A 13,897-nucleotide genomic window follows, 5' to 3' on the forward strand; every position below is an offset into this window, starting at 1 on the left:
GAATGGGACACTCATTCCTTAATTGCGATTCGCAATTTGCTAATCGCAAATAAGGAATGTTAAAGATTCGCAAAAAAATTGCGAATTTTTACCTACATTCCATTTTGCTATTCTCAAATAGCGATTCCTTAAAAATCGCTATTTGGGAATCGCAAAATGGAAATTACCTACATATGCCCCTAGGTCCTCTTCAGTGGTGGGTTCATAACAATAAACCTTCCTTCAAGTGACCAGCTCCTCATTCATTTAAGGTCCTGTTAGCCTCATGCAGTGCATTTGGGAGTTTCGGGTGCAGATAAAGAACTGTGTTGTATTCCTTAAAGAGACTTGCTGCTCTTCGCACAGTACTTTGTGCACGCTCCTTCCATTAGCCCCTGATGTGGCAATGCTTGCTATGCAAGAATTGCATTCAGAAAATACAGTGATTTTAGCATCAGTAAATTGTTGCTCATACACAGCAATGCATAATATTTTCAGACCTGGATAAGTCCGAACAAATTAGCTTGGCTCACAAAAATTGATTGTCAAATATTCCACGGTTCAGCCGCAGTAACAGTGTAATTTCAAGATTTTCCCAGAACAAGCGTAGCACAAAATGTCAGAAATGTTGCAAGACTACGCATTGCCCAGGCCTAAATATCCCTACGTTCAGATCCAGCGAAAGACTGTAAATTTGTAAGGCGTGTACAGTACATAGAATGATACTAGATATTTATATATTAATAATAGTGAAGTTCCATATTCGTTTAGAAAATTATGCCTTATGCCTAAATGTATCAACAATCAACATCTACCTTCAATGAAGCTCTGGCACTTTCTGGAACGCCGTTTGCATATTTCCCTGAGATGATCCCACAAGCGAGCGGTGACCAGGTCATTGCTCCAACCCCTGAGAAGCAACAGATAGATGTCAAGTCAACCTTTCAAACAAATACGTTTGCTAAGCTGATGCTGCGCTTTGCATAACGGACACATCATTTTATGCTGCTATTAACAGGTGGACACTTGGGGGAGATTTACTAAGATTTTACTCTGTACTTGCATCACAAAAGAGATGCAAATGGTCTTAAAATAATTTTCTCTGATTTAATTTCCAGCACCAATCAGGTTTATCGCTGGAAATAAAGTGAAAGTAACTAAAAGCAGCACATAACACTGCTTTGCATTACTTAGCGTCAAGGGGGCATACCATGAGTATACAATGGGCATTCCCATACAACCACCTAAGTTTACTGACGCTAAATTTTATTTACTAAATAATGTAGACAGGGTTTAGCGTCAGAAAACTGTGCCCTTTTGAAGTAGGTGCATGGAAGGAGAAATACTTCCATTTCTACTTCCTTTTCCGACTTTGTATGTGTGCTGCACTGTATAGCACATATACAAAAAGGGAAAGGGTTAACGTCAGTCTATGCTTAGGGGATACTTCCAGTACAAACCCTATATTACACTCACATAGACACCTTTGCACCATGGTGCAAAGGGTGTCTCCGTGGCGCAGGCCAGCTGATTTAAGCACCAATGCTAGGGAAAGGGAAGGAGAGTGCCATATTTCTATGAAGAATGTATGACGTTACAACGCGAGATATTACAACGCACTCTGTTACAACACATTTTTTACAACGCAGGATCCATTACATCGCATGGCATTACAACGCATGACATTACATAGCAGATGCTATTACAACGCATGCCATTACAATGTAAGTATAGGTAAGTATATCTTTTTAAAAAAATTGTAATTAATCTAATTTAATTAATTTAATTTAATTTATTTAAATTAACTAATTTTAAAATTGTAATTAATTTAATTAAATTAATTTAATTTAATTAATTTTAAAATTATTAATTTCATTTAATTAATTTAATTTAATTATTTTAATTTAATTATTTTAATTAACTTAATTTAAAATCGTTTTTTAAAAAAACCCAAAAAATACCCCTGTACCTCAAAACCCAAACCCAGCCCTGAACTCTTAAAATACCCCTGTACCCCAAAAACCAAACCCAGCCCTAAAACCTAAAAATACCCCTGTACCCCAAAACCCAAACCCAGCCCTAAAACCTAAAAATACCCCTGTACCCCAAAACCCAAACCCAGCCCTGAAACCTAAAAATACCCCTGTACCCCAAAACCCAAACCCAGCCCTGAAACCTAAAAATACCCCTGTACCCCAAAACCCAAACCCAGCCCTAAAACCTAAAAATACCCCTGTACCCCAAAACCCAAACCCAGCCCTAAAACCTAAAAATACCCCTGTACCCCAAAAACCAAACCCAGCCCTGAAACCTAAAAATACCCCTGTACCCCAAAACCCAAACCCAGCCCTAAAACCTAAAAATACCCCAGTACCCCAAAAACCAAACCCAGCCCTGAAACCTAAAAATACCCCTGTACCCCAAAACCCAAACCCAGCCCTAAAACCTAAAAATACCCCTGTATCCCAAAACCCAAACCCAGCCCTAAAACCTAAAAATACCCCTGTACCCCAAAAACCAAACCCAGCCCTGAAACCTAAAAATACCCCTGTACCCCAAAACCCAAACCCAGCCCTAAAACCTAAAAATACCCCTGTATCCCAAAACCCAAACCCAGCCCTGAAACCTAAAAATACCCCTGTACCCCAAAAACCAAACCCAGCCCTGAAACCTAAAAATACCCCTGTACCCCAAAACCAAAACCCAGCCCTAAAACCTAAAAATACCCCAGTACCCCAAAAACCAAACCCAGCCCTGAAACCTAAAAATACCCCTGTACCCCAAAACCCAAACCCAGCCCTAAAACCTAAAAATACCCCTGTATCCCAAAACCCAAACCCAGCCCTAAAACCTAAAAATACCCCTGTACCCCAAAAACCAAACCCAGCCCTGAAACCTAAAAATACCCCTGTACCCCAAAACCCAAACCCAGCCCTAAAACCTAAAAATACCCCTGTATCCCAAAACCCAAACCCAGCCCTGAAACCTAAAAATACCCCTGTACCCCAAAACCCCAAACCCTGCCCTAAAACCTAAAAATACCCCTGTACCCCAAAACCCAAACCCAGCCCTGAAACCTAAAAATACCCAAACACCCCAAAACGTATACCTCAGTACCCCAAAACATATACTCTTATACTCATACTTATTTTTTAAAATTACTTAAATTAATATATTTAATTTATAATATAAAAAACATAAATTAATATTTTTTTTATTCATAATATTATTTAATTTAATTTAATAATATTAAATAAAATTAAAAAAAAATTATATACTTACTTATACTTACGTTGTAATAACATGCGTTGTAATAGCATCTGCTATGTAATGTCATGCGTTGTAAAGACATGCGATGTAATGGATCCAGCGTTGTAAAAGCTGCGTTGTAATAGAAGTGCGTTGTAAAAGTTGCGATGTAACGGTGGTTTCCCTTCTGTAAATATGGCGCTCTCCTCCTCTCGCCTTTTCACGCAGCGCAGTGTTTGCCCTGCTACGCTGCATGTTAAATGGTAAATCTGCCCCTTGCTGTATTAATGTATCATTTACTTTTTCTAAATTCACTTACAAAGAATTTTGATGGTCATATTATTCTGAGGCATTATCACATAATATGTGTACTGATGTAAAAAAAACACACAACTTAATTTGCACAGTTCTTCTGCTTGTTTGATAAGGAATGGCGAACACAGATTTTGCTCAAGTGCCCAGATAAATCAAGATCACAATTATCCGTTACGTCTATATACAGCCAATAGGTACATGACGATCACAATTTGCTGATAAATCTCCTACACAACCAGCATTTCTGGTCAGTTATGACTATCTCGAGGCAAGGATGTTAAGAGTTGTGAACAGCCATGACCACGTGTCCATGTACATTGCAGAACACCATAAGACTATAATGAGTTCACAGAGTATTGCATTATACGCGATGCTTGACCATGGATTGAAATGTAGTCACTAGATACCCTCTAACACCACACTTTTTCTAGATTATTAAACTGATTCCTAAATAACATTGAAGGTACTTGAGCACCATGTGTCAGAGTCACGCTGATGTAGTCATATATTGGTCAACATCCCAGACTCATTATACTCTTATGATATTCTTCATTTTATAGCTTTGATTAATCAATCCCTTCGATGGTGGAGTACCTTTTGGGAAAAGTATACAAAAAACTGATTGGATCGAATGCTTGAATCAATCTCAGCCACTTGTAGTTACTCTGAGCCACATCCAAGTCCACTGATATTTTGCACACCATGCCACCTCAGTTTGGAACCAACCATATGCAAATCAGTCTTGACCCTGCTCCAATGGGAAAGGTCCAGCCCGAACTGCTTGGCTAGGTCCTCCCTGAATCGGAATACAAGCAACCCTAGGCCGGTATTACCCTTATTAGGGCTCATCAGTAGGATATACATTGGGTTTGGGGAAAAAAAGCTTTTAGTTTTTGAACCTTTGTTGTACAACAATATGAATAAAGCTAAACAATTATCTGCTTTTCCGAACACTGCCTGGAAACAGAAAAAGAAATATGGGTTTATGTGACAAAAAATTCCTATTGCTTAAAAAGTGAAAACCCGGGGCGTCCAAACACTATCCATAACCCTCCAGGATGAGCACATGAAAGATATTAAGAGATTCTAGCATTCACCATCATGAGTGTTTTTTTATGTGAATGTTACTATACTTATGAATCTTAAGCAGTTGAACTTTACAAAACCTTTTTATGCATGAATGTGAAATGTCAGTGGTGTACTTTCTCCGAAAAGAGGTTTGAGTCGATGTTTATTTCCTATTACAGTATATGTTTGTTAGATTTTGGCTAATGTGTGTGGTTTTTCCTCTAAGGAAGTGACACAGCGGGCAAAATGTGGCCCAATACATCTGCTGTGCCCCCAAGACACTGCTCTAATTCGCACTCTGTCCATCATCTCCTTGTGTTTGCTTTGTTCACCCTAAATTGGGCGGGTATGCCCAGACAGGGCCCCTTGCTCACTTTCCCACTGGATTCAAGCTAGCCTGGCTGACGAGGGGTGTTACCCCGAAACCAGTCCCATGATGCTTGTTTCTGGTCCAGGGAAGACATGGCTCTGCAGTTCGGGTTGGACTATTCCCATGAGGCACAGGGTCAAGACTGATTTGCATATAGCTGTGTCTGAACTGGGGTGGCAAAGTGAGCTAAAGAATAATGATGGATTCAACCCAGATCTGTGACTAGGGGTGAGTGTCTGAAAAGTATCAGTGCTCTGTCCATCGTCTCCTTGTGTTTGCCCTGCTCTAATATAGCCCTAGTTTCAAATAGTCCATTTTTTTCAAAATGCAAGTAACATTTAAGGGTATACAAAAAATGTTTACCATTGCGTATAAATGATAAGAAATGTTATATCAATCTATTGCACCTAAGTTGTGTTTTTTCAGTTGTGTTATGTATTGTTAAACGATTCATAAACATGTCTGAAACATGAAATATTACCCAAAACTTCATTTGATTTATTACACAGGATCATAAGAGTGGCTTGCCAGTGAAGGGATGTTGACCGTACAAAAAGTTGAAACTGAATGCAATAGTACATTACTTTAGATCAAGGAAGTTTTCTGCCTGTCAAATTCAATGAGTTCGTAAATAGTAAACCAGCAGTGAAGAGCCTGTAAAGTTACTGCACACAATGGTTTGTGAACATACACCTGACTGCATATCCGGGTGACACCTTTTATAGACCAATCATTTACCTATTTTGTGGTACAACTCCGGAAGCTGGATTTCCACTTTCTCTCTTTGAAAGAGGTGGTATTCGGCTTGTTCGCATACTGGTGGAACCAAATTGAATTGTCTTGCAACAGAATAGGCTTCCTGGGGAAAAACATAAAACTAAATCATCACATTGCATTTTGTTGCATTGGAGCAGGACGTATTCACCAAAGATGGACGGCACCTTTTCTCTACGGGTTATTATTTAACCCCTTCCGCGCTGCGCGGATTTTCATGCTGTGCGGGGTTTTATTAAGTGGGCGATGGCTGCTTTCAGGGGGCGCACTGATAGTGCACCACCTTTTACATGGCACACTGTCAATGGGCCTCCAGTGGGCTTCTTTGACTCTGCGCCCCTGTCTGTAATATGGCACAGGCCTAGAGTCAAAGGAGTTCCCTCATTTGCATAGGACACTGCCCTATGCAAATGAGGGGACACCCTCTGAAGGTAGCGCTGTCACATTAAGTGTGCCAGCAATATCAGTATTATAGCAGGGGGCGCACAAGCGTCGTCGCTCCGTTCTATAACACCAAAGTGCCCAGGGGTCGCGCAAAGCGGGCACAAACGCCGGTTGTGCCACCGGAGCACCTTCTGTAATTCTGTACATTTTTGTAGGTACTCTTTTTAAAATTTTCGTTGTAGCATAAGAATGCCTGTGTTTGCAGACTGAAACCACTTTTACCAGGGGCCGTATTACAGAAGGTGCCGAGGTGGCGCAACAGGCGTTTGTGCCTTGTTTGCGCGCTCCCGGGGCACTTTGGTATTATAGAAGGGGGCACAGACGTGTGTGCGTCCCTTCTATAATACAGATAGCAATGGTTACTTAATGCGCCAAAGCTTCCTTCAGGGGGGGTTCCCACATTTGCATAGGGGCGTGCCCTATGCAAAGGTGGGAATTCCTTTACTCTGCGCCCGTGCCAACATCACAACAGCACAAAATAGCCCAGGAACAAAGTCACAGCAAAAACAAAACAATGCAGCCCTGAAACAACATAACAAGAATTCAATAATGCACCACAAAACCACACAGCAATACACTATTACAACCACATGTCAGAACAACACAGGCAAGAACACAGAATAACACTGCTCTACAGCAAAACAGCAGAAAACACAACCTGACGCATGACAAGATAAATACAACACAAACGTATTGCTATGCTTTTATGTTGCTATTTTTGTTGTGTTGCATTGACGTATTGTGTTCTGTTTTTGTGTTGTCATGTTTGCATGTTTTCTGCTGTGTGGCAACATTGTGCTCTATTTTACGTTATCAATGTGTGGTTGCAGCATGTTTTTCTGTTATTGAATTTTGTTTTTCGGTTTATGATTAATTTTTCCATAATTGTGCTGTTCTGTTGTACTGTTGGAATGCGTTGGTATTTTGTTGGATTTTATTCCATTGGCATGCTATTGAGTTTTCGTTTTGTGCTGTTGTGATGTGTTGTATTATTGCTATATTATTGTGTTGTGCTATTGTGATGTGTCGGGCACTATATTGTATAGTGGAAAAATGTGTTTGCACTATATTATTTACCATCAGAGACAACTAAATAAAAATTGAGAGTCGCTGTGTTGCCTTTGCGTGCCTGAGCAATGGATTACACATGTGGGGTGTTTTTTGTCATTTAGTGGTTTTCTGTAACATGATTGTTCATATTTACGTGCATTTGTTTTGTTAAGTGTCATTACCATGATCTCCATCGCACTCCACCGCGAGGTTCCCCAGTACATGGCCATCCCTTGGTTGATCACATACGTCATTGCTCGAACAATCTCTATGAAGCAAAAAACAAACAAACAGACAAATGGATTAAAATGTAATTTTATTTAAAAGCTCTTTATGAGGATCTAAATGCATTATGCATCTAAATGGATTTTCCTAATACTTCCTGGTAAATTCCCCAATCAGAGCAACCGATAAATCTGCTTTACATGTATCCCAGCACTCGGTTTTTTAAAGTATATTATGCAAGAAAACAACAACAGCATTTTTCACTCATGCAGGGCCGCTAGATTTTTGCAATATTGCAAAAATCAAACAAAGAGGGTGCACACTAGCGCCTCGAAGCACACAAGACTAACACACTGTATTTGCATATTTTTTACATATGGGACGCTGGAGGTGGATATAGAAGGACGCAGAAGGCACAGCAGAGACCCATAGTCTCAAGTCGATTTTAACTATGAACTATATATATCAAGGCTCAAAGGTAACATCACATAACAGTGAATTGCACTATATTTAAGCATCAAATAATTTTATGTACCATGCTGCTCACTCCATTTTCAGACATCATCATTGTTACAGTGATACCTAGACTTGCATCTTTGAACATGATTTTAGTTATGAAATTGAGGACCATTAACCTCGATAAGAACATTGGAATGTTGGGAGCTCCATTGCAGACAATGGAGTGCTCCCTGCTTCTAAGGGCCGGTAAAGGCCCGCAGAGCAACATTCCAATGTTCTGCAAAGGCCTCGAGCTTCGAGAACCCTTTGTTTAATTTGTTAGAACATTCTGCCCTCTAGTGGCAGAATGTTCTAATAGCCTTATAGCCCTTCGTAGCAGGGCTACACCGGCTATTAAAGTCCCGCTGTCTCGTTAAAGTCCCTCGCCAAACGATTCAGCGGGCCTTTAATAGCCGGTATACTATAAGGCTATATTAATCGACTAGTCTGTGGTTCATATTGCATCTTTGCACATGTATCCGGATGCACGTTCCGTCAATATCTAGTCTACTTATACACTTTGTATGCGTTTACAGTTAAGAACTTACATTGTAGACGTTGCACATGGTTTTAGATAGGAAACAAGAATGCTTACTTCTGCTTTTTGTATCTTCTCTTTTCTTTTACTTTTGCCAATTGGATGATTTTTATAATACGAAATTGTAAAGGTTTTAATTAACTGTATGCAATAAAATATATTTGATTTGATTTGGCATATCTAGACCAGCCGGTTTGCTGAACTTGGGGCAGATATAAGAGTTTGCTAGCCTCTTTAGTAATCGTCTCTGCTGAGTGATGTGCTTTTTTCCCTGAAGGTGGGTTAGACTGTCTATTGGCAGCTGCTTTCTCCCATCACCTCTGTGTCCGTCTTCCTCTCACAGTCCGTACATATGAGTTTATCACCATGAACCTCGTTAAAATGATCGCAGTTTTAGCAGCAGGAAACGGCAATAATGTGCTTGCTAATATGCGTTATAGAATTCCAATAGAAGCCCAGGTTAGATGTCCTGCACATCTAACCTGGGCTTCTATTAGAATTCTATACCACATATTAGCAAGCCCATTATCGCCGTTTTAGCCGCAGTTTCCTTCCTCTAAAACGGCAATAATTTTAACGAGGTTTTTGCTAATATGCCCCATAATTACCATACTTGACTTTTCCTTCTCCATCCAAGATGGCCACTATACCTATGAGTATAAATACATCATTTCCTGGGAAGGACTTACTGTTTCTTTTTCCTGCAGCCGATTACCGTCTTGGCTCCAGGTATGTTTTTCTATTTTTATTTTTATTGTTACACACCAGCTAAAAGGTTTTGATTTCATTTGTTTCATGGTCATGCTTGTATGTAGGGCATGCAAGACCACAGGGGGTATCAATGGCCTGCTGGGCAGCCTGTGACAGCCTTAGAATATTCTATATATGGATTTATTTTTTGTGTTCTTTCTCAAAAATGTACCCCTGGTTTTCATATTGCAGGCATTGAGGGCTTCTGAGGGGTGAGTGGCACTTATTCGGCTGTCCGATGCGATTTGAATGAGATTAATAGACGCGTGTCTTCAGCCTGATCTCAAAATGGCGCCTCCACTCTTGCCTAGGTAGCGCATCTTGCAGCTTTCGTCTGTTCCTTGGAGGTGAGTAGCGCAAGAGCGCTACCATGGTTTCCAGCTGGCTGTTTCCGAAAGTTGGCTCGTGTGTCAGTCGGGTTATCATTTTTGTTTGCCTTGTTGATGCAATTACATTTCGAAGTGTTTGAGAGGTCCTTCATGTCTTCCCAGTTTGCTGAATGCTTAATGGCCGTGAGTGATGCAGTGGAAGTTCCTGTGGTGGCTGGGCCACCTGCAGGAGCGTCTATAACCCCAGATCTCTGGCCATTATTGCAGCTGCAGGGGAAGCTGTGTTTCGTTCCTGGGAGTGGGCATTGTTCCTGCAAAAGTGCCTAGAATTAAGCCTTCATTGGAGGGGGGTGAAGATGACCTTGATGGCCATTTTGTGCATAACACAGATTAGTCCAGGTTTACAAATGTTGTCGTTCTTTTTTATTTTTGTCACTTTCTTTAATTCGTTTGTTGGATTTCATTATATGCTGCCCTCTCCGTTGGGCGATTGGGGCCGGCTCTGATGGATGGTGGCTTGCTCTTAGAGCACTAGTGTTCCTGCCCCCTTGCTGTGCTCGGAGCGGGATATCGGACTGCACATTGCTTCTGTTATGGGAGGTCACATTGGTTCTCCCAAGTGCATGGTCTAATTGCCGCTTAGTTCTTGTCCTTCCTGCTTGACAGTATGCCAGTGGTGGGTGACACCTCTCTGTTGATCAGCATCATGGTGAATCGAACCTGCCAGGTTATTTAGGTACAGGTTTTTCCTTTCTCTTTGGTGCTGACATAGATGGGTTACATGCCTCTAAAAGGGTCCTGACTCTGTAAGGGCCTTGTAGAGGGGGCTTGTCACTTGATCTGGAGCTCCTGCAGGTACTGTTTCACTAAGCAGTGGAATCTGCTTTGGCAGCTGGAATACATACTTTGGCCCACAAAGTACATAAGGGTTCATGTTCTATTGGTCCAGATTCTGTCCCATCTGAGGATGCGGTATTCAGGGGCAGGTACATTCAGGGCTTGAATCTGAAAGATCTACTGGCCCACACTTCAGTCAGTATGTATTTTCCAGCTTTTGATTACTAGGATGAAATCTGTGATTTTTTTCTTGTATCGGATGTGTGGGCGTGAATCTCTGCCTACACATAGGGCATTAGTCGTCTCTTGAGTAGAGAGTGGGATGAGACTGATCAGTTTTTTTTCTTGCTTTCTCTATATTTGGTATGAAGAATTTTGCAAAAGATTTTCTCTCTGTTGTGAGAGTTGTCTCTCTGATGGCAGGTCTTACTTCTAGCAGTTCCATGAGGCCTCCTGACGAGGTTTTCCATGGTTATTGATCCATGCTTTTACTGGTCCAGATAGTATCTTGTGAGTTCCCCCTTGCTCTGGACTCCTAAGGGGTTCAGTTTATCCCTCATATGTGATTCCAGTTGCTGTTTCTCCAGCTGATTCTGCCTCTCTTCTGGAAGAGTGAATTCCTGATGTCCCCCTATCTCATAGATATCTACCTCCATGTCCCGGGTCCTCCGTCGAACTAGCAGTTCCTCTGTTTTGCCGTTCTGGGCATCAGCTCTCTGTTTAGGGTCATGACCTTAGGCTAGTGTCCACGCCCAGGGTGTTTTTCCATGTTTTTGGCACCATTAGTGGATATTTTACATTCTGATGGTGTCCCTTCTTTGCATCACTGGCTGCCTCTTGTTGGAGGTTCTCAGGGTGAACACGCTGTTGCTGGTGCATGGCTTCTTGATCCAGCCATCCCAGGATCTCCTCTTCATCAGGGCCTGCTTCAGGAAGGACTCTGTGTCAGAGGAGCGTTGTGTTTGTCTCTGCTCCCATTTGTCCTCTCTCCGTCTTTGCCCTTCAGCATCTGCAAGGACATGGCTTCACAGCCAAGGAAGGTGTCTTCTACATTATCCCTTGGGGGAGGCTGCACCTGTATCCCCTTGATCACCATCTCCAGAGGCACCTATGCTACTTCTCACAATAGATAGCTTTCAACACCCTGCATTTTGAAAACCATATTCATCTCAACTCCCTCAAAGCCACCTCTTATTAGGATAATTCCTCAGCATCTTTTTTTCATCAAAACCCCCTGGAAAAGCTTGCTCACCCCTATTAAACTTTGTCATACCTCTCTAGCTCATGGAGTCTTCCCGGAAAGTCTCGAAACAGGTCAGCAAGTCACACTCGATCTGTGTTAACTTCGTCAACTACTGACCCACTGCTCATCTAACCTTCATTGAAAACTAGTCACTGCAATATAACATCTTTGCCAACCATCTCCTGCACAATTACCAATCTGGTTTCAGATCATACGTAAGCATGGAGACAGCTACCTTGCAAATTGTAAACAACATCCTCCTTAGCATAGATAAAGATGACTCCTGCCTCCTTATACTTCTGGACCTTATACTTCTGGACCGGTCGATCGGGAGTTACTAGTAGCTCGCAGAAACCTTCAGAGTAGTTCCCAGCCTTAGGTTCACTTTTAACTAAGGATTGCAAAAAGTGTTGCATTTTCTTTTCAAAGTTAAGGAAAGGCTATGTTTATTTCACATTATCAGGCTGCAGATAACAGAGCCTGATAACGAGCAGTGCTCCACTCAGATTTATGACCCATGTGGGTCACAGAGGTTCAGAATCGATGCATTTAACTCTTAAATAAAAGCCCTTCTCAACTCAATATTGGAGCATGAGAACAACATGAAGTTTCTGAATGTTTTTAAATGAGAGAAAATTACAATGAAGAGTTAACTTCATAATTAAGTAAACCCGGCAATTTGATTTTTTTCCTTTTCAAAGTTTCACATTTACAAACAGCAGGCATCTTGCTCCCAGTAGCTAGTAGACAGTGCCATATTTATAACTGAAAAATTGTCGTTTTCATTTAATGGGGAGAAATTAAAAGTGAAGAAAAATGTTTATATATAATGTTGGCTTAATGTTTTTCTCTACTTTAAATTAAGCCAATTGAGTCCTAATGTTTCACGAAGCATGTTTCCTCACTTTGAATTCCTCACATTTAAACAAATGACTGTATTTTCCTGTTATAAATATGGCACCATGTCTACATGACATTGGGAGTAATATGCCTGCTGTTAGTAAATACACTTTTACATGAGAGAAAATTTAAAATGATGAATTTTATGTAATGCATATAAACATAACGTTAACTCTTCATTTGAATTACCTCCCATTTCAAAGTGTCGCATTTACACACAGCAGGCATCTTGCTCCCAGTGGCTGGTAGACATGCTTCCATATTTATAACTGAACAATACAGCCATTCTTTTCAATGAGAGAAATTTAAAGTACAGAGAAATGTTCAATCAAGTGCAGAAAAATGTTCCTTATTAAGAACATTTTTACAGAACATTTTTCTGCACTTTAAATTTCTCCCATTTAAAAAAAATGGTTGTATGTTTTTGTTGTACACATAACGGTGCCACATATGGTGAAAGGTATGTCATGTGCCACAAGTACACATGACACAGGCTCTCAGTCACCCATATACATATGTCCCATTCAATCACACTTTCATACATCTCCACAGACCATGCACTCATTGATGTACATAGCAGCTCTATCGCAGTACCCCTAGTCACAATACTTTGTTCAAACCATTGTATTGGGCTCCATAGAGATTAGGTTTAAAGTCTTTGAAGCTGGACGAGGGGGTGTCAGGTAACAATGCGTGAGTTACTTAGCCTTTAGTAGCTCACGACAATTCTTACTGATCTGAAGTAGCTCTCATTACAGAAAAGGTTGGAGACCCATGTTCTGGACCATATACCATCCTACTATCCTTGACACCCTCAAATCTTCTCTGTGATGTGCTGGAAATAGTCTTGAATGATTTTTCTTGTATCTCTCCAACCCAGACCAGTTCAGTCATATGGTCAATTCCAGGTCCTCGAAGGTCCCTATCACCAACACTGTTCCAAATAGTTATTTCTTGTCCCCATTCATCTACGTACAGAAATGTTAGACTGTACTCGCTGATAACAGCTCCCAAAAGCCATCGAGACACAACTTTACTTGAAAGTCTCCTCCACTCCAGTACGTCAGTACTTAAAACACTCCCTGCACCTCACCAAGAACTAGATGCTCAGCACTTGCATGAAGGAAACCCCCACCAAGGCAGATTTCCAGCTATTCACCATGACCCACAAGCAACGACTAATTTGGCTTGATAACATGAACATATATGCTTTCGAACACCACCTTTTACCCAATAGGAAGTCATCTGGGTTCACACTAGACAGCAAACTCGCGCTTAACGTAAAAAAGAAAACCACAACAGCATGGTACTTGCTCTCTCTACTACAT

The 13,897-nt window shown here is 41.0% G+C and overlaps 1 protein-coding gene across 1 annotated transcript in view; it reads right to left on the bottom strand.

Annotated features, from left to right (window-relative positions):
• Positions 1-13,897, bottom strand: part of KCNAB1 (potassium voltage-gated channel subfamily A regulatory beta subunit 1) — a 752,409-nt gene that overhangs the window by 62,965 nt on the left and 675,547 nt on the right. The window contains exons 9-11 of the mRNA XM_078666222.1: positions 7,432-7,517; positions 5,720-5,840; positions 795-889 (exon numbers count right to left, since the gene is read on the bottom strand). Coding sequence (XP_078522348.1) covers positions 795-889; positions 5,720-5,840; positions 7,432-7,517 — 302 coding nt within the window. The remainder of the gene's footprint in view (positions 1-794; positions 890-5,719; positions 5,841-7,431; positions 7,518-13,897) is intronic.

The sequence above is a fragment of the Lissotriton helveticus genome, chromosome 11 (assembly GCF_964261635.1).
Source record: "Lissotriton helveticus chromosome 11, aLisHel1.1, whole genome shotgun sequence".
Lineage (NCBI taxonomy): Eukaryota > Metazoa > Chordata > Amphibia > Caudata > Salamandridae > Lissotriton > Lissotriton helveticus.